This window comes from Salmo salar, chromosome 03 (assembly GCF_965601325.2).
Source record: "Salmo salar chromosome 03, fSalSal1, whole genome shotgun sequence".
Lineage (NCBI taxonomy): Eukaryota > Metazoa > Chordata > Actinopteri > Salmoniformes > Salmonidae > Salmo > Salmo salar.
In genome coordinates this window covers 83,687,842-83,710,303 of record NC_138293.1, presented here as the reverse complement: position 1 = coordinate 83,710,303, position 22,462 = coordinate 83,687,842, and the positions used below count along the sequence as shown (strand labels likewise).

Genomic DNA, 22,462 nt, shown 5'->3' with positions numbered 1-22,462 from the left:
TGTGTTTGCATGCCAGTGTGTGTGTGTGGTGCCTCCATGTCAGCTTGTCTGTATGTTTCCCAGCTCAAGGACAAAGGCGTGTGAAGCCTCAAAGAGTCTTTATCAGGAGCTGTACAGTATCAATGAGATAACAGTGATCACAAGCCTCCTAGCAACAGCTAGATAATTATAATGAGGACCAAATGTCAACTCTGGTCTTTATTTTATTCACCTCTTTACCTTCCTCTACCTCTCTCTACCTCTACCTCTACCTTTCTCTCTCTCTCCTACCTCCCCATCTCTCCCTCTCTCAATTCAATTCAATTTCTATTTCATTTAAGGGCTTTATTGCCATGGGAAACATATGCAAACATTGCCAAAGCAAGTGAGGTAGATAATAAACAAAAGTGAAATAATAAATACAAATTAACAGTAAACATTACACACCAAAATAATATTATGTGCAAATAGTTAAAGTACAAAAGGGAAAATAAATAAACATAAATATGGGTTGTATTTACAATGTTTGTTCTTCACTGGTTGCCCTTTTCTTGTGGCAACAGGTCACAAATCTTGCTGCTGTGATTGCACACTGTGGTATTTCACCCAATAGATATGGGAGTTTATCAAAACTGGATTTGTTTTCGAATTCTTTGTGGGTTTGTGTAATCTGAGGGAAATATGTGTCTCTAATATGGTCATACATTTGGCAGGAGGTTACGAAGTACAGCTCAGTTTCCACCTCATCTTGTGGGCAGTGTGCACATAGCCTGTCTTCTCTTAATTATATATATTTTTTATTTTTGTTTTCTCATAACTTGGTTGGGTCTAATATGTTGCTGTCCTGGGGCTCTGTGGGGTGTGTTTGTGTTTGTGAACAGAGCCCCAGGACCAGCTTGCTTAGGGGGCTCTTCTCCAGGCTCATCTCTCTGTAGGGGATGGCTTTGTTATGGAAGGTTCTGGAATCACTTCCTTTTAGGTCGTTAGGTGATTAGGTGGTCTTTTCTGGATGTTGACAATTAGTGGGTTGCGGCCTAATTCTGCTCTGCTTGCATTATTTGGTGTTTTACGTTGTACACAGGATATTCTTGCAGAGTTCTGCATGCAAAGTCTCAATTTGGTGTTTGTCCCATTTTGTGAATTCTTGGTTGGTGAGCGGACCCCAGACCTCACAACCATAAAGGGCAATGGGTTCTATAACTGATTCAAGTATTTTTAGCCAGATCCTAATTGGTATGAGAAGACTTTGCCTATGTTTGGGTTTGTTTGTCAATCTCTCTCTCTCTCTCTCTCTCTCTCTCTCTCTCTCTCTCTCTCTCTCTCTCTCTCTCTCTCTCTCTCTCTCTCTCACTGATCCTCTCCCCAATCTTCTCTCTTAGCCTGTCTTAAAACTTGTTTCCAGGGCCTCCGAGTGGCACAGCGGTCTAAGGCACTGCAGTGCTTGAGGCGTCACTACAGATCTGGGTTTGATCCCAGGCTGTGTCAGAGCCGGCCACGACCGGGAGACCCATGTGGCGTCACACAATTGGCCCAGCGTCGTCCGGGTTAGCGGAGGATTTGGCCGGCTGGGATGTCCTTGTCCCATCATGTTCTAGCAACTGCTGTGGCGGCCGGGGTGCATGCACGCTGACTTCGGTCGCCAGCTGTACAGTGTTTCCTCCGACACATTGGTGCGGCTGGCTTCCAGGTTAAGCAAGCAGTGTGTCAAGAAGTAGTGCGGCTTGGCAGAGTCGTGTATTGGAGGACGCATGGCTCTCGAACTTCGCCTCTCCTGAGTCCGTACGGGAGTTGCAGCGATAGGACAAGACTGTAACTACCAATTGGATATCACGAAAAAGGGGTAAAAAAGTACAAAAAAATAAAATAATGACTTGTTTCCCAGACACACTAAGACAGTCGTGAAGATGGCACAACAAAGCCTATTCCCCCTCAGGAGACTGAAAAGATTTGGCATGGGTCCTCAGATCCTCAAAAGGTTCTACAGCTGCACCATCGAGAGCATCCTGACTAGTTGCATCACTGCCTGGTATGGCAACTGCTCGGCCTCCGACCGCAAGACACTACAGAGGGTAGTGCGTGTGGCCCAGTACATCACTGGGACCAAGCTTCTTGCCATCCAGGACCTCTATACCAGGCAGTGTCAAAGGCCCTAAAATTGTCAACGACTCCAGCCACCCTAGTCATGGACTGTTCTCTCTGTTTCCGCATGGCAAGCGGTACCGGAGCACCAAGTCTAGGTCCAAGAGGCTTCTAAAGAGCTTCTACCCCCAAGCCATAAGACTCCTGAACAGCTATTTTTTACTTAACACTTTTTTTCCCTTGAAACTTCTTAAAGCGTTGTTGGTTAAGGGCCTGTAAGTAAGCATTTCACTGTAAGGTCTACACCTGTTGTACTCGGCGCATGTAACAAATAACATTTGATTTGATTTGATAAAGGCACCCACCACGTGATCAGCTGATTGTCAGCCAGAAGGAACAGAAGAGTACAGTTAAAGTCCTCATCATGACCAATGTGCTCCTCACAGTTTATTAGAAATATTGAGGCAAATTCAGGGGGTCTGAATGATCAGTAGATGTTGCACGACATGCAGATTCTGATCTGTGATTGGCCAATTGTGCCCTTTTTACAGCTGAGAGTGTCAGAGAAGACAATGATGTGTGACCCTTGACCCTCAACAAAGTGGACAGGTCGGTGCGTGTAAGAACTCCTACTCTCAGCCTTGATCAGTACTGATCCTGATACCTGTTGAATTCACACAGGTTCCAGTGAAATAAGTCCAACTCTTTCTATGAGACACATACACATAAGAGAGGAAAATGAGGGCCTTAACCTCTCCTCTCTCTCCTCTCTCTCTCCTCTCTCCCTCCTTTCTCCTCCTCTCTCTCTCCTTTCTCCTCCTCTCTCTCCTCTTCTCTCTCTCCTCTCTCTCCTCTCCTCTCAATCTCCTCCTCTCTCCCCTCTCTCTCTCTCCTCTCTCTCTCCTCTCTCTCTCCTCTCTCCCTCTCCTCACTCTCCTCTCTCTCTCCTCTCTCTCATTTCTCCTCTCTCTCCTTTCTCCTCTCTCTCTCTCCTCTCTCTCCTCCTCTGTCTCTCCTCGCCTCTCTCTCCTTTCTCCTCCCCTCTCTCTCTCCTCTCTCTCATTTCTCCTCCTCCTCTCTCTCTCCTCTCTCTCCTCTCTCTCTCTCCTCTCTCTCCTTTCTCCTCCTCTCTCTCTCCTCTCTCTCCTCTCTCCTCTCTCTCCCTCTCTCTCCTCTCTCTCATTTCTCCTCCTCCACTCTCTCTCCTCTCGCTCTCCCTATCTCCTCTCTCTCCTCTCCTCTCTCTCCTCTCTCTCCTCCTCTCAGGTTCAAGTGAAATAAGACCAACTCTTTCTATGAGACACATACACATAACAGAGAGGAAAATTAGGGCCTTAACCTCTCCTCTCTCCTCCTCCAAAGAGCGGTAGCTGAAAACATACAAAAGCCTGCTATGTTCTCCCTGCCTGGGAGTGACCCCAGCAGTAGGTTCCAGTAGCCTCCAGCTACAACACACACAGCACGGTGGCAGAGGCAGGACACCTGTGTTAGCCGTGCGAGGTGAACTGATAGGACAGATAAGGACGGAGACGGCTGGTTGGCCTTTCAGCTCCTGGCAGGGGACACTTCCTGTGCTGTCCTCCAATGGGGTTCTCTAATAGAGTGGGGTCAGGGAAGCTACTGTGCAGAACAATGACAGATTGGCACAAAATGTAATAGTTAAGTTGGGAAACCAGTATTTGAGTGGGCTTGCTTTGTAATGCATTGTGCAGGTCAGATTCAAAATGCCAGATGAAATGCCTTGGGAAGCAGTTGAAAAGATTGAGCAATCAATCACGTTAACAATACGTTTTCAATGCCTTATCAATGCGTTTTTACTGGACATGATTGGTCATCCCATTAACGTGAATCATCATAGAGCACAAGGGTTTAATTCCACTTTGTGTCCTGAAAAGCTGTCTTATTAGACCGTCTCAGACACTGATCCTTCCTCCCTGTTGAAAACCACCCAGAATGTGTCGGATTCTGTAGCTCCCATACATTCTAACAATCCCCTCTAGATATGGGATGTTCAGAAGACATGTTTTAGGTTATATAACGTGCACTAACCAACTGAGGGGTATTTAGAAAAAACAACCACAGCTAAATCACACTTTGCTTAATTCTGGATTTCTACAGTATGTGAAAGGCTGGATGTATGTCCCAAATGGCACCCTATTCCCTATGGGTCCCGGTCAAAAGTAGTGCACTAATGTCACGTCCTGATCAGCAGAGGGAGTAATTGTATTAGTTTTGGTCAGGGCGTGGCAGAGGTTTTTGTGTTTTGGTATGTGTGTCTACGTTCTGTCTAGCTCTGGTTTTCTATGTATAGTTAATTGGGGTGGGACTCCCAATTGAAGGCAGGTGTGTTGAGTTGCCTTTGATTGGGAGTCCTATATTAGTAGGGTGTGTTTGTCTGTGTGTTTGTGGGTAATTGTTTGTGAGCACTGCGTTTGTTAGCATGCTACACTGTTGCCGTCGTGAGTAATATTTATTGTTTTTTTCCCTGTGGATGCTTTTCTCGTGTTTTGATTAAAAAGATGAGTATCCACATTCCCGCTGCGCCTTGGTCTTCTCTCCACTACGACAATTGTGACAGAATTACCCACCACAAAAGGACCAAGCAGCGGAGGAGGAGGGAGCCACAGGAGAACAGCGTTGATGGATGGACTTGGCAGAAGGAGCGAAGATTCTGGGAGGATAAGTTAAGGGAGCTAAGGGAACCCGAGAGGCAGCCCCAATCATTTTTTTGGGGGGGGCACAAGGGCTGTTTGGCGGGGCGAGATTGGAGCCCCAGGCCAGCTCCCCGTACCCTTGTAGGGCAGAGACAGACTGGACAGGTCCCGTGCTTTGGGGTTGGGGCTGTGGTGAGGCCTGGGATTTTCAGGCCGGTAGGCACAGTACCAGCGCCCCGCATGTGCCAGGGCGAAGTAAGCATCGAGCCTGAAGGGGTGATGCCAACCCTGCGCTCAAGACCGCCAGTGCGCCTCTACGGTCCGGTGTTTCCCGCTATACGCACTAGCATGGAGGTGCGTGTCTCCAGGCTGGCACGTCCGGTACCAGCCCCACGCATCAGGCTTCTAGTGCGTCAGCCCAGCCTCGCCAGTCAAGAGCCGCCAGAGCTGCCCGCCAGTCAGGAGCCGATCAGATTGTTTTACCTCCAATACTGACCTGAACCTTTAATGGAGATAAGAGTATATCTAACCCTGAATCAGTGGTTAAAGGCAACTTCTACTACATTGGCAGTGAGGAGAGGGTTAAAGCTGAGAGCAGGGCAGGCACTGAAGCTCCTCTCCTCCTCTGTAAAGAGAAGAGATGCCAGGCTGTGTGGATATCCTCTCCTCCTCTGTAAAGAGAAGAGAGGCCAGGCTGTGTGGATATCCTCTCCTCCTCTGTAAAGAGAAGAGAGGCCAGGCTGTGTGGATATCCACTCCTCCTCTGTAAAGAGAAGAGAGGCCAGGCTGTGTGGATATCCACTCCTCCTCTGTAAAGAGAAGAGAGGTGTCACGAGTGTCGTAGGGTGTAGACCAAAACGCAGCAGGAAAATGTATACTCATCTTTTTATTAGTGAAGAAGGAAAAACACATACAACGTATACAAAAACAAACGAACTAGACAGTCTCGTCAGGCACACAGAAAAACAATCTCCCACACCATCCCATGACAAACACATTCCTATTTATAGTACCTTCAATCAGAGGCAACGCTAGACAGCTGCCTCCAACTGAAGGCCCCAACACCAATTAGCTAAACATAGAAATACAAACGACTAGACTGAACATAGAAATAAACTAACATAGAACAATAACCAAAACCCTGGACTAATATATCAAATACCCCTCTACATACACAACCACCCCGAACCATATAAACCAAATACCCCCTCTACATGAACACATACACAAACACACCCTAAACCACATAAAACAAATACCCCCTGCCACATCCTGAACAAACTATAAGAACAAATAACCCCTTTACTGGTCAGGACGTGACAAGAGGTCAGGCTGTGTGGATATCTACTCCTCCTGTCATAGGCATCGTAAGGATTGGACCAAGGTGCAGCGGGTAAAGTGCTCATCTTCTTCATTTATTGAAGCAACGTGAACACTTAAACAAAAAATAACAAAACGACGAAACAGTCCCATAACGTGCACAGACTATACAGGAAATAACCACCCACAAAACACAAGAGAAAACAAACCCAACTAAATATGGCCTCCTATTAGAGACAACGACAACCAGCTGCCTCTAATTGGAGGTCATTGCCAAAAACCCAACATAGAAAAGGAAAACTAAATAAACACATAGAAATAGATAACATAGAACATAAACCAAAAACACCGAAACACACAAAACAAACACCCCCTGCCACGCCCTGACCAAACTACAATAACAAATAACCCCTTTTACTGGTCAGGACGTGACACCTCCTCTGTAAAGAGAAGAGAGGCCAGGCTGTGTGGACATCCACTCCTCCTCTGTAAAGAGAAGAGAGACCAGGCTGTGTGGATATCCTCTCCTCCTCTGTAAAGAGAAGAGAGACCAGGCTGTGTGGATATCTACTCCTTCTCTGTAAAGAGAAGAGAGGCCAGGCTGTGTGGATATCCACTCCTCCTCTGTAAAGAGAAGAGAGATCAGGCTGTGTGGATATCCACTCCTCCTCTGTAAAAAGAAGAGAGGCCATGCTGTGTGGATATCCACTCCTCCTCTGTAAAGAGAAGAGAGGCCAAGCTGTGTGGATATCCACTCCTCCTCTGTAAAGAGAAGAGAGACCAGGCTGTGTGGATATCCTCTCCTCCTCTGTAAAGAGAAGAGATGCCAGGCTGTGTGTGGATATCCACTCCTCTGTAAAGAGAAGAGATGCCAGGCTGTGTGTGGATATCCACTCCTCCTCTGTAAAGAGAAGAGAGGCCAGGCTGTGTGTGGACATCCACTCCTCCTCTGTAAAGAGAAGAGAGTGTCACGCCCTGGCCATAGAGAGGGTTTTATTCTCTATTTTGGTTAGGCCAGGGTGTGACTAGGGTGGGCATTCTATGTCCTTTTTTCTATGTTTTGTATTTCTTTGTTTTGGCCGGGTATGGTTCTCAATCAGGGACAGCTGTATATCGTTGTCTCTGATTGGGAGCCATACTTAGGCAGCCTGTTTTCCTTTGGGTTTTGTGGGTGGTTACTTTCTGTTTAGTTCATGTTCCTGACAGAACTGTTTAGCTGTCGTTCGTTTTGTTGAAAGTGTTCTATTAAAAGTTAATGATGAGCACTCACCACGCTGCGCCTTGGTCTTCTCCTTTCGACGGCCGTTACAGAGGCCAGGCTGTGTGTGGATATCCACTCCTCCTCTGTCTACCCAAACAATTTCACCCACCACAGAAATCTGCTCTCTCTCTCTGGAATTTCCTCTCACTGCCTAAACGCCCTCAGAATGTAAAAGACAGTAAGAAAGAGAGAGAATGTAAAAGATAGAAAGAGTGTGTGTGTGTGTGTGTGTGTGTGTGTGTGTGTGTGTGTGTGTGTGTGTGTGTGTGTGTGTGTGCGTGGATGGGAACTACTTCACTCCACGGCTCTGGAGCAGTGGGACCTTGCCTGACCGCTCACCCTCCATGGATTCCTCTGCTCTATCGATCACCACATACATTCAGTCTGAAACTGGCAGCCTAGAGGTCGTTTGTGTGACTTCAAAATGTACAAATCAAATTCATCACCGATTGGATCGTCTCTAACAAATCTAACCAGTCAGAGTATCAAAGTGAATAACGTCATCATGTAGGCCGGCTCTGGCCCAACCACTCGGGTTTCTGGGACCAATCAGAACGTCCAGAAAGTGTTCGCATTCTAGAAATTGTAGTGGAAGGAAGCAAATCCAGACTCATAGTGTAGAAGAAAGGTCAGTTTGGCTGGAGTGATGTAAATGGGTAGCCAGGCAAAGTGGGACCTACATTAAAGTTGAACTGTAGTTTGTTTACGAAGACTATTCCTAAATCATTGCTGTTCTCCTGAGGTGGCTGCCATCTTCAGCAGCAGTACTACAGGACATCAGAGCATAAGATCAACCTAAGAACCCCTTCAATAGAGCACAAACTCACATATTCAGACGTTGGCTGGCCCTCGCTTCATACTCGTCGCCAAACCCACTGGCTCCAGGTCATCTACAAGTCTCTGCTAGGTAAAGCCCCGCCTTATCTCAGCTCACTGGTCACCATAGCAGCACCCACCCGTAGCACGTGCTCAAGCATGTATATCTCACTGGTCACCCCCAAAGCCAATTCCTCCTTTGGCCACCTCTCCTTCTAGTTCTCTGCTGCCAATGACTGGAACGAACTGCAAAATCACTAAAGCTGGAGACTCATATCTCCCTCACTAGCTTTAAGCACCAGCTGTCAGAGCAGCTCACAGATCACTGCACCTGTACATAGCCCATCTGTAAATAGCCCATCCAATCTACCTCATCCTCATAATGTATTTATTTATCTTGCTCCTTTGCACCCCTGTATCTCTACTTGCACGTTCATCTTCTGCACATTCTACCATTCCAGTGTTTAATTGCTATATTGTAATTACTTCGCCACCATGGCCTATTTATTGCGTTACCTCTCTTATCCTACCTCATTTGCACACAATGTATATAGACTTTTCTACTGTATGTTTGCTTATTCCATGTGTAACTCTGTGTTGTTGTCTGTGTCGCACTGCTTTGCTTTATCTTGGCCAGGTCGCAGCTGTAAATGAGAGCTTGTTCTCAACTGGCCTACCTGGTTAAATAAAGGTGAAATAAATAAAATAAATAAGTAGAATACATTCTAATTCACAATGTCTGCCACTTAGCAGACATTTAAATCTAAAGCGACTTACAGTCATGCATGCAAACATTTTCGTATGGGTGGCCACAGTGGGAATCCAACCCACCACCAATGGTCTACCAACTGAGTCACTACGGACCGCTTTTATCAAACAAAGCAGGACACACTAGTTTGAGTTGAGAACAGCTGAAGGCCTCAGTGGCCTGGTCAGTAGACCCAGGGTTGTGACAGGATGAGGTCATAGCTGAGGTCATGTCTGAGGTCATCACCAGGCTGTGGGAGCACCCTGTCCTCTGAGTCTCCTACTACCACAGCACCCTGTCCTCTGAGTATCCTACTACCACAGCACCCTGTCCTCTGAGTCTCCTACTACCACAGCACCCTGTCCTCTGAGTCTCCTACTACCACAGTACCCTGTCCTCTGAGTCTCCTACTACCACAGCACCCTGTCCTCTGACTATCCTACTACCACAGCACCCTGTCCTCTGAGTCTCCTACTACCACAGCACCCTGTCCTCTGAGTCTCCTACTACCACAGCATCCTGTCCTCTGAGGCTCCTACTACCACAGCACCCTGTCCTCTGAGTCTCCTACTACCACAGTACCCTGTCCTCTGAGTCTCCTACTACCACAGCACCCTGTCCTCTGAGTCTCCTACTACCACAGCACCCTGTCCTCTGAGTCTCCTACTACCACAGCACCCTATCCTCTGAGTCTCCTACTACCACAGTACCCTGTCCTCTGAGTCTCCTACTACCACAGCACCCTGTCCTCTGAGTCTCCTACTACCACAGCACCCTATCCTCTGAGTCTCCTACTACCACAGTACCCTGTCCTCTGAGTCTCCTACTACCACAGCACCATGTCCTCTGAGTCTCCTACTACCACAGTACCCTGTCATCTGAGTCTCCTACTACCACAGCACCCTATCCTCTGAGGCTCCTACTACCACAGCACCCTGTCCTCTGAGTCTCCTACTACCACAGTACCCTGTCCTCTGAGGCTCCTACTACCACAGCACCCTGTCCTCTGAGTCTCCTACTACCACAGCACCCTATCCTCTGAGTCTCATACTACCACATTACCCTGTCCTCTGAGGCTCCTACTACCACAGCACCCTGTCCTCTGAGGCTCCTACTACCACAGCACCCTGTCCTCTGAGTCTCCTACTACCACAGCACCCTGTCCTCTGAGTCTCCTACTACCACAGCACCCTGTCCTCTGAGTCTCCTACTACCACAGTACCCTGTCCTCTGAGGCTCTTACTACCACAATACCCTGTCCTCTGAGTCTCCTACTACCCCAGCATCAGATAGTTACCATCCTTTAGGTTTTCACTCCAACCCTAATCTAGCATATCTGATTCTACTAATTAGCTGGTTGACAAACTGAACCAGTTTAGTTACAACTGGGGTTGGAGCGAAAACCTACAGGAGGATAGCTTTCCAGGAACAGGGTTGGAGACCCCTGAGTTAGGATGACCGTATGGAAGAGTGACACATTTAACCTCATACAGTAGTGACACCTCTCTTTCTATCTCTCCTTTGTGCTTATCACGTCACAGACATCGGAGAGTGAAGCACACACACACACACACACACACACACACACACACGTTCTGCATAATTGAGATGTGACACAAAACATTGGGACACAGTCATATATTCAGCATTCCCAAATCAGGAGGCATCCAACACTACTGGAAATGAAAGACAGTAGTAGCCCATTAGCTTTGACAACAACCGAAAGAAAAATGTTTTTAACACAGACTTATACAATCACTTTGGCAGCATTCCAGTCAGCATCTGACAGCTTTTCTTCACTTTCCTCATAATTTCTTCTCCTCTTCCTGTATTCCTTTCCTTCATCTCAACTATTGTTTGTGTTCAGTCTTTCTTCAGAAACTGAAATCAGTATGCCACTGGTTGCAGCAGGCAGTTACAGGGAGTGAGCAGTGAGCACACAGCACATACCACTAGATACCTGGTGTTGACAGGGATCGGCTCTGGACAAGTGTGGATGCGTGCCTAACGGGCATGTGCTTGTGAAGTACGCAGGCAGACACGGACATGGGAGAGGTGTCAGCCTGTCAGTAAAGCCCACGGCTGGGGAGACGTACAGAGGATGGACGAGGTGCTGAGAGAGGAAGAGAAGGAGATGGAGGAGAGGGATGACAGAGGAAATCTGTGCCAGGGGCAGAGAGATGAAAAGGGGAAGAAAGCCCCTAAAAAGGAGGGAGGGATGTAGGGAAAGAGAGAGGTGGGGACGGTGGTGGTGGGATGGGGGAGGGAGAAGAGAGCCAGGTGTTACTCTCACAGCCGTGGTCAGTTGCTGAGTTTCTTTTAAAGGGATCTCTCTCTTTCCCTCTCCTTCTCTCTTGCTAGGGGTGGAGGGAGGTTTCACTGGAGGTACTACTCTGTATCCCCTGTAGGAAATTTGCTCTACAAATAGTTTGATTTGATTAGCGTTTTTGTAGTGAGGATGTCTCAATAAAGAGCAGTAAAATGTCAAGTTTCTTTCTCTCTCTCTCTCTCTCTCTCTCTCTCTCTCTCTCTCTCTGAGTTTCCCTGCCGGTCGTCCAGTGCCTTAAGAGAGCCTTATAAAGAGCTGCTAAATCAATAGCACACTGTGCTCTGAACTGAACACTCTCTCACACACCATATGCCCACATGACCTCCATGGCTGACACACACGCAGCTCACAGCAGCTACAGAAAGAGAGAGAAAGAGAGAATAGTTGACCTGAAGAAGCAGTTGAAAAGTTGAAAAGGCAGAATTCCAAATGTAATGTTCCATTTCAATACCCACATTTAACATATAGAACTCTCAAAGAAAAATATATAATACAAAGTTTGGATATGATGTGTCCGCATGGCAGGACTGAGCAGTAAAGAAAAGACAGAAAGACAGAAAAAGAGGAGAAGAAGAGTCCAGAAGAGAAGACTAACCTTCAAAGTCTGATAGGATTCCTTCCAAGTGAGCATTGACAGCGGAATCAGACATTTTGTGGTTGAATCCCTTATTCCCAAGCAAGGCAAAGTCTCCCAGACGCTGTCTCCCGCTTTAAACTAATCCCAAATTAGGAGCCCATGCGGGGGAGGGGGGGGGGGGGGGCGGGCAGACAGAGGTAGCAAGCAGTTCACTGATCCAAGATTCCCTCTTTTAAAGCACCAACTTTTTTTATTCCCTCTCTTCTCGTCCTCTTCCTCCCTCTTCCACTTTCAGAGCTGCTGTTGTTGCTGCAGAGCTTGGAATGAGAGAGCGATGACAACCCCCCACGCCCTTTCTCTCACTCTCTCCAGTTCTCTCTCGCTCTCTCTTTCTTTCTTCCTCCCTCCTTCCTTCCTTCCCTCCCTACTCCTTCCCTTTCCCTCTCTCTTGCTTTTCTTCCAGTGGTCTCTGCCTGTATTTAGTCCTGTGTTATTCCTGCTAGTGAAGATGTATCACAACCACTCTTCATACAGACACACACTCACACACATTAGAAGACATGCACATTCACCAGTCACATGTGCACACACCCATGAGCAAAGACGATCACTCACACGTGTGCACACACCCACGAGCAAAGACGATCACTCACACGTGTGCACACACCCACGAGCAAAGACGATCACTCACACGTGTGCACACACCCATGAGCAAAGACGATCACTCACACGTGTGCACACACCCACGAGCAAAGACGATCACTCACACGTGTGCACACACCCATGAGCAAAGACGATTACTCACACGTGTGCACACACCTACGAGCAAAGACGATCACTCACACGTGTGCACACACCCATGAGCAAAGACGATCACTCACACGTGTGCACACACCCACGAGCAAAGACGATCACTCACACGTGTGCACACACCCACGATCAAAGACGATCACTCACACGTGTGCACACACCCATGGGTAGACTCACCTGTTTTATCTTCCACAAGTATACACTAACTGTAAATATACATAACTTTGAAGCAAGGAACACAACTTTGAAGCAATACAGATTCTCTGTATGCAATGCTGTGAGGAAAATAAAAACAGTTGATGGAAATATACAGTGCCTTCAGAAAGTATTCACACCCCTCAAATTTTTCACATTTTGTCATGTTACAAAGTAGGATTAAAATGGATGTAATTGTCATTTTTGTCAACAATCTAAACAAAATGCTCCGTAATGTCAAAGTGGAAGAAAATTCCAACATTTGTAAAAAACGTGTTAAAAATAAAACACTAATATATCTTGATTAAATACTGTAAGTATTCAACCCCCTGAGTCAATACATGTTGAAATCACATTTGGAAGCAATTACAGCTGTGAGTCTTTCTGGGTAAATCTCTGAGAGCTTTTATACAACGGGTGGGTCTAATCCTGAATGCTGATTGGTTAAAAGCGCATTCCAGCCGGTGTCTATTCCACAAGTACCACCGGCAAAATCTATGACATTAAAATGCCTATTTACTCTGTTCCATCTGACTGCGCAATCCACTGTCTCACCAGCCCAGGCAGGGAAGTTATGCATTTGATCTCCACTATAAAAAGCATCTAGTTTACTTTTCAACAGCGGAGATTTGTATAAACTTTACTGTCTGTTTCTCCGACATTTGCAACATTGTTTCAATATTCAAATTCGAACTCCAACTGTCCCATAGTAATGAACATGTAGGGGTCGGGAGTCGGGACGAGAGAGAGAGACAGGCATCGTCCTCAGCCAAACGAAATCATGAATCAGCTGGCATCATTTTTATGGATATATACAAAGAAATGTCAGTTGAAAAAAGGTAAAACGAAACTAAGTGCAGCTAGTTTGTAGTCTCTCCAGCTTCAGTTTGAAGTGATTGTGTTAGCTGTGTTGTTGGCTAGCTCCTCTAAACAACAGTGTCCTAACGAGAGAGCACATTTTCTATGCCAGGTGAAATCGTGCCTCATTAGCTCATTGTTATGGATGTATCCAAATACATGTCACTAGAAAACAGCTTAAACAAATGCAGCTACTGTTGTTATTATTTGCACTTTTTGACGTGACTGTAAGTTAGCCATAGTTCGGTAGCTAGCAAGCAAGGTAAAAGAATGTTGCAGCCAGAATGGCAATGGAACATTTAGAACGAACGACTGGGTCGTGTCCATAAATACAGAACAAAAAGACTGAATGACTGGGTCGCGTCCCTGGTAACCAAACCAATAGAACGAACGACCAACCGGTTTGGGTAGCAACCCAAGATTTGTTTCGGGACTATATCCTGTGGAACGATGAAATAGTATGAATACATTCATCAAAATAACAATTTTAATGAAAATATGTCAATCATTATTTGAATATGTTGCTAACCTGTTGTATAAAAGTGATAATGCCCTAGAAGCCAGAGTTTGGAGGAGATATTGGTACGGTTTGCAGACCCAATACATCCAACCAAACACCGGCTTCTCCGGCATTATCACTTATTCCACACCTGGATTGTGCAACATTTGTCCATTATTCTTTATAAAATTCTTCAAACTCTGTCAAATTTGTTGTTGATCATTGCTAGACAACCGTTTTCAGGTTTTGCCATATATTTTCAAGCAGATTTAAGTCAAACGTGCAACTCGGCCACTCCCTGTCTTGGTAAGCAACTCCAGTGTAGACACTGGGCCTTGTGTTTTAGGTTATTGTCCTGCTGAAAGGTAAATTAATCTCCCAGTGTCTGGTGCAAAGCAGACTGAACCAAGTTTTCCTCTAGGATTTTGCCTGTGCTTAGTTCTATTACATTTATTTTTTTATCCTGAAAAACTCCCCGTATCATACCCATAACATGATGCAGCAACCACTATGCATGCAATATGGAGAGTGGTACTCAGTAATGTGTTGTATTGGATTTGCACCAAACATAAAACATTTTTTGCAGTGTTACTTTTAGTGCCTTGTTGCAAACAGCATGTATATTTTGGAATATTTTTATTCTATACAGGCTTCTTTCTTTTCACTCTTTCATTTAGGTTAGTATTGTGGAGTAACGGCAATGTTGTTGATGCATCCTCAGTTTTCTCTTATCACAGCCATTAAACTCTAAAACTATTTTAAAGTCACCATTTGCCTCATGATGAAATCCCTGAGCGGTTTCCTTCTTCTCCAGCAACTGAGGACGCCCATATCTTTGTAGTGACTGAGTGTATTGATACACTATTCAAAGTGTAATTAATAACTTCACCATGCTCAAAGGGATATTCACCCATCTACCAATAGGTGCCCTTCTTTGCGATGCATTGGAAAACCTCCCAGGTCTTTATGGTTGAATCTGTGTTTGAAATTCACTGCTCAACTGAGGGACCTTACAGATAATTGTAATTGTATGTGTGGGTTACAGAGATGAGGTAGTCATTCAAAAATCATATTAAACACTATTATGGAACACAGAGTGAGTCCATGCAACTTATTATGTGACTTGTTAAGTACATTTGTAATCCTGAACTTATTTAGGCTTGCCATAACAAAGGGGTTGAATACTTATTGACTCAAGACATTTCAGCTTTCATTTTTTATTAATATTTATATATGTAACAACAAAATGTGTAAAAAGTCAAGGGGTGTGAATACTTTCTGATAGAGTGTACGGGCCAAACTGACCAGGACAAATATGGTCAAGCCTGATCCAGCACCACTTTGGTTGAGCCTGTTCCAGCACCACTATGGTCGAGCCTGTTCAGCACCACTATGGTCGAGCCTGTTCAGCACCACTATGGTCGAGCCTGTTCCAGCACCACTATGGTCGAGCATGTTCAGCACCACTATGGTTTGAGCCTGTTTAGCACCACTATGGTCGAGCCTTTTCCAGCACCACTATGGTCGAGTATGTTCAGCACCACTATGGTCGAGCCTGTTCCAGCACCACTATGGTCGAGCCTGTTCCAGCACCACTATGGTTGAGCATGTTCAGCACCACTATGGTCGAGCCTGTTCCAGCACCACTATGGTCGAGCCTGTTCCAGCACCACTGTGGTCGAGCCTGTTCCAGCACCACTGTGGTCGAGCCTGTTCCAGCACCACTGTGGTCGAGCCTGTCCAGCACCATTGTGGTCGAGCCTGTTCAGCACCACTGTGGTCGAGCCTGTTCCAGCACCACTGTGGTCGAGCCTGTTCCAGCACCACTGTGGTCGAGCCTGTTCAGCACCACTATGGTCGAGCCTGTTCAGCACCACTATGGTCGAGCCTGTTCCAGCACCACTATGGTCGAGCCTGTTCCAGCACCACTATGGTCGAGCCTGTTCCAGCACCACTATGGTCGAGCCTGTTCCAGCACCACTATGGTCGAGCCTGTTCCAGCACCAATATGGTCGAGCCTGTTCCAGCACCACTATGGTCGAGCCTGTTCCAGCACCACTATGGTCGAGCCTGTTCCAGCACCAATATGGTCGAGCCTGTTCCAGCACCACTATGGTCGAGCCTGTTCCAGCACCACTATGGTCGAGCCTGTTCCAGCACCACTATGGTCGAGCCTGTTCCAGCACCACTATGGTCGAGCCTGTTCCAGCACCACTATGGTCGAGCCTGTTCCAGCACCACTATGGTCAGTGGAAGAGATCTTCAGATATGTCTAGGGACAGACATCAGTAAATAACTTGGGTAACGATTTAAGGACCATGTGAACTTGCTCTCTCTCTCTCTCTGTGTGTGTGTGTGTGTGTGTGTGTGTGTGTGTGTGTGTGTGTGTGTGTGTGTGTGTGTGTGTGTGTGTGTGTGTGTGTGTGTGTCTGTATGTGTGAGGGTACATCCTCTCTGTCAGAGCGGGAGTGTGTTAGTGTGTGTGTGTTTCTTGTGGCAAAGAGTCAAAGAAAGAATGATCAATTACTATAGATGATAGGAAGATAGAAGGTACCGCTAAAACTTTACAGTCAGGCAATTTTTTATTTTTTTTTACATTTCAATAAACCTAATTATAATATAACACATACTGCAAAAATGTACCTTAGTACGCTAATGACAGAATGTGCAATATGTATTATGTATGTGGCTATATGAGAAGTGTACGATGTTTATGACAGGGGTGCAATGTACGTATTATGTTGGGTATGTCATGACCAGTGTCTATTTTCTATACAGCAGTACCGTGAGACAATTTCCCCCATTAAAGTTCATCCTATCCTAATGAATATGTCAGTTACTTCCTGTTGCATGCATTGTTCTGGATTAGTAACATCCTGAGTGAGTACGACCTCAGTATTCAAAAACCTCTTCTTTCTATATTGACAACCTGTTTCCAGTGAAAAGAGATGGAGTTGAATTTAACAAGCACAATCTTGTCCAGCAGTGAGACTAAGCTGTATTTCAGAATAGGAGTATAGCCTATCATCTCTGAGTGTGTTGTGTTCTCAGTGGAAACCTGTCAACACCAATAAACACTGTAGTTAATGGCTCAAACTGGCTCAAAGTTACAACAGCAGCATTCCTCCTGCAGAGATACACACATATACACACACACACATATATATACACACACACACACACACACACACACACACACACACACACACACAGAGCTCTATCGGTAATGAGACACTTCATCCACCAGATGTCAGTGTTGTAGCTATAAAACAAGGGCTGTTGCACCAACAGTGACAGAAGTTGTGGCCCAATAGTGAGATGTGTAACTAGATAGCCATGGAAACATGTGGAGAATCCCTCTGCAGACCTTCTGGCTGTGACACACCCTCCTCCACACCTACTCTTCTGCCACATGTCTCACATTCCCTGGCGCACACACACACACACACACATACACACACCACAACTCCTAACACATGCTCCAAGCCCACCATGGGGCTGGATCATACCCACTGTCCCCATCCCATGCAGGCAGCAGCTGACAGAGAGGGCTGTCTTTACTAACAGGATGATATGGATCACATATCTATCATGGTTGTTGTGCTGCCAAACATAACCACACATATACAATCCCATATGGGATTTAAAGGAGAAATAATTTGGTGTGGTTATGTGTCCTGTGCAGGTCATGACAGTACCATACACCATTTTGCAGACACTTTTATCCTCTTACAGTCATGCATATATTTTTTATATGGGTGGCCCCCCACGGGAATCAAACCCACAACCCTTGGCCTTGCAAGCACCATACACTACCAACTATGTCACACAGGAGTGCGACAGAAAACACTGTAAAGTCTGGCGCTGGTCCCTCAAGTCATTAAGGGCCAGCACAGACACAGCTGAGGTCTATTAAGCTCTCTGTACCAGTGGGTACTGACCATGACCTGACCACCCCAACCCTCCCTCTAACCCACTGACCTGACCATCCCAACCCTCCCTCTAACCCACTGACCTGACCATCCCACCCCAACCCTCCCTCTAACCCACTGACCTGACCATCCCAACCCTCCCTCTAACCCACTGACCTGACCACCCCAACCCTCCCTCTAACCCACTGACCTGACCATCCCACCCCAACCCTCCCTCTAACCTACTGACCTGACCACCCCAACCCTCCCTCTAACCCACTGACCTGACCATCCCAACCCTCCCTCTAACCCACTGACCTGACCATCCCACCCCAACCCTCCCTCTAACCCACTGACCTGACCATCCCAACCCTCCCTCTAACCCACTGACCTGACCACCCCAACCCTCCCTCTAACCCACTGACCTGACCATCCCAACCCTCCCTCTAACCCTCTGATCTGACCACCCCAACCCTCCCTCTAACCCACTGACCTGACCATCCCAACCCTCCCTCTAACCCACTGACCTGACCATCCCAACCCTCCCTCTAACCCTCTGATCTGACCACCCCAACCCTCCCTCTAACCCACTGACCTGACCATCCCAACCCTCCCTCTAACCCACTGACCTGACCATCCCAACCCTCCCTCTAACCCTCTGATCTGACCACCCCAACCCTCCCTCTAACCCACTGACCTGACCACCCCAACCCTCCCTCTAACCCACTGACCTGACCATCCCAACCCTTCCTCTAACCCACTGACCATCCCACCCCAACCCTCCCTCTAACCCACTGACCTGACCATCCCAACCCTCCCTCTAACCCACTGACCTGACCATCCCACCCCAACCCTCCCTCTAACCCACTGACCTGACCATCCCAACCCTTCCTCTAACCCACTGACCTGACCACCCCAACCCTCCCTCTAACCCACTGACCTGACCATCCCAATCCTCCCTCTAACCCACTGACCTGACCATCCCAACCCTCCCTCTAACCCACTGACCTGACCACCCCAACCCTCCCTCTAACCCACTGACCTGACCATCCCACCCCAACCCTCCCTCTAACCCACTGACCTGACCTGACCACCCCAACCCTCCCTCTAACCCACTGACCTGACCACCCCAACCCTCCCTCTAACCCACTGACCTGACCATCCCACCCCAACCCTCCCTCTAACCCACTGACCTGACCATCCCACCCCAACACTCCCTCTAACCCACTGACCTGACCATCCCAACCCTCCCTCTAACCCACTGACCTGACCATCCCACCCCAACCCTCCCTCTAACCCACTGACCTGACCATCCCACCCCAACCCTCCCTCTAACCCACTGACATGACCACCGCAACCCTCCCTCTAACCCACTGACCTGACCACCCCAACCCTCCCTCTAACCCACTGACCTGACCATCCCAACCCTCCCTCTAACCCACTGACCTGACCACCCCAACCCTCCCTCTAACCCACTGACCTGACCATCCCACCCCAACCCTCCCTCTAACCCACTGACCTGACCATCCCAACCCTCCCTCTAACCCACTGACCTGACCATCCCAACCCTCCCTCTAACCCACTGACCTGACCATCCCAACCCTCCCTCTAACCCACTGACCTGACCACCCCAACCCTCCCTCTAACCCACTGACCTGACCACCCCAACCCTCCCTCTAACCCACTGACCTGACCATCCCAACCCTCCCTCTAACCCACTGACCTGACCATCCCAACCCTCCCTCTAACCCTCTGATCTGACCACCCCAACCCTCCCTCTAACCCACTGACCTGACCATCCCAACCCTCCCTCTAACCCACTGACCTGACCACCCCAACCCTCCCTCTAACCCACTGACCTGACCACCCCAACCCTCCCTCTAACCCACTGACCTGACCACCCCAACCCTCCCTCTAACCTACTGACCTGACCATCCCAACCCTCCCTCTAACCCACTGACCTGACCATCCCAACCCTCCCTCTAACCCACTGACCTGACCACCCCAACCCTCCCTCTAACCTACTGACCTGACCATCCCAACCCTCCCTCTAACCCACTGACCTGACCACCCCAACCCTCCCTCTAACCCACTGACCTGACCATCCCACCCCAACCCTCCTTCTAACCCACTGACCTGACCATCCCAACCCTCCCTCTAACCCACTGACCTGACCATCCCAACCCTCCCTCTAACCCACTGACCTGACCACCCCAACCCTCCCTCTAACCCACTGACCTGACCATCCCACCCCAACCCTCCTTCTAACCCACTGACCTGACCATCCCAACCCTCCCTCTAACCCACTGACCTGACCATCCCAACCCTCCCTCTAACCCACTGATCTGACCACCCCAACCCTCCCTCTAACCTACTGACCTGATCTGACCACCCCAACCCTCCCTCTAACCCTCTGACCTGATCTGACCACCCCAACCCTCCCTCTAACCCTCTGACCTGACCACCCCAACCCTCCCTCTAACCCTCTGACCTGACCATCCCAACCCTCCCTCTAACCCACTGACCTGACCACCCCAACCCTCCCTCTAACCCACTGACCTGACCATCCCAACCCTCCCTCTAACCCACTGACCTGACCACCCCAACCCTCCCTCTAACCCACTGACCTGACCATCCCAACCCTCCCTCTAACCCACTGACCTGACCACCCCAACCCTCCCTCTAACCCACTGACCTGACCACCCCAACCCTCTCTCTAACCCACTGACCTGACCATCCCAACCCTCCCTCTAACCCACTGACCTGACCACCCCAACCCTCCCTCTAACCCACTGACCCGACCATCCCACCCCAACCCTCCCTCTAACCCACTGACCTGACCATCCCACCCCAACCCTCCCTCTAACCCACTGACCTGACCACCCCAACCCTCCCTCTAACCCACTGACCTGACCATCCCACCCCAACACTCCCTCTAACCCACTGACCTGACCACCCCAACCCTCCCTCTAACCCACTGACCTGACCACCCCAACCCTCCCTCTAACCCACTGACCTGGTGTTAATGTTATAATGTTATAGACAGTCAGTTGGTGTTAATGTTATAGACAGTCAGTTGGTGTTAATGTTATAATGTTATAGACAGTCAGTTGGTGTTAATGTTATAGACAGTCAGTTGGTGTTAATGTTATAATGTTATCGACAGTCAGTTGATGTTAATGTTATAATGTTATAGACAGTCAGTTGGTGTTAATGTTATAGACAGTCAGTTGGTGTTAATGTTATAATGTTATAGACAGACAGTTGGTGTTAATGTTATAGACAGTCAGTTGGTGTTAATGTTATAGAGAGTCAGTTGGTGTTAATGTTATAATGTTATAGACAGACAGTTGGTGTTAATGTTATAATGTTATAGACAGTCAGTTGGTGTTAATGTTATAATGTTATAGACAGTCAGTTGGTGTTAATGTTATAGACAGTCAGTTGGTGTTAATGTTATAATGTTATAGACAGACAGTTGGTGTTAATGTTATAATGTTATAGACAGACAGTTGGTGTTAATGTTATAGACAGTCAGTTGGTGTTAATGTTATAATGTTATAGACAGTCGGTTGGTGTTAATGTTATAGACAGTCAGTTGGTGTTAATGTTATAGACAGTCAGTTGGTGTTAATGTTACAGACAGTCAGTTGGTGTTAATGTTATAATGTTATAGACAGTCAGTTGGTGTTAATGGTATAGACAGTCAGTTGGTGTTAATGTTATAATGTTATAGACAGTCAGTTGGTGTTAATGTTATAGACAGCCAGTTGGTGTTAATGTTATAGACAGTCAGTTGGTGTTAATGTTATAATGTTATAGACAGTCGGTTGGTGTTCATGTTATAATGTTATAGACAGCCAGTTAGTGTTAATGTTATAATGTTATAGACAGACAGTTGGTGTTAATGTTATAATGTTATAGACAGACAGTTGGTGTTAATGTTATAGACAGTCAGTTGGTGTTAATGTTATAATGTTATAGACAGTCATTTGGTGTTAATGTTATAATGTTATAGACAGACAGTTGGTGTTAATGTTATCATGTTATAGACAGTCATTTGGTGTTAATGTTATAGACAGCCAGTTGGTGTTAATGTTATAATGTTATAGACAGTCAGTTGGTGTTAATGTTATAATGTTATAGACAGACAGTTGGTGTTAATGTTATAGACAGTCAGTTGGTGTTAATATTATAATGTTATAGACATACAGTTGGTGTTAATGTTATAGACAGTCAGTTGGTGTTAATGTTATAATGTTATAGACAGTCAGGTAGTGTTAATGTTATAGACAGTCAGTTGGTGTTAATGTTATAATGTTATAGACAGTCAGTTGGTGTTAATGTTATAATGGTATAGACAGTCAGTTGGTGTTAATGTTATTGACAGACAGTTGGTGTTAATGTTACAATGTTATAGACAGTC

The 22,462-nt window shown here is 47.0% G+C and overlaps 1 protein-coding gene across 3 annotated transcripts in view; it reads right to left on the bottom strand.

Annotated features, from left to right (window-relative positions):
* The window catches only part of LOC106606602 (septin-9), a 153,203-nt gene that overhangs the window by 79,106 nt on the left and 51,635 nt on the right, over positions 1 to 22,462 (bottom strand). Inside the window, exon 1 of one of the 3 annotated variants that reach the window (XM_014202918.3) lies at positions 11,782 to 11,932. The exons of the other annotated variants lie outside the window; for them this stretch is intronic. Coding sequence (XP_014058393.1) covers positions 11,782 to 11,836 — 55 coding nt within the window. The 5' untranslated portion in view covers positions 11,837 to 11,932. Of the gene's footprint in view, positions 1 to 11,781; positions 11,933 to 22,462 lie in introns of those variants that run through there. 3 annotated transcript variants of the gene reach the window in all.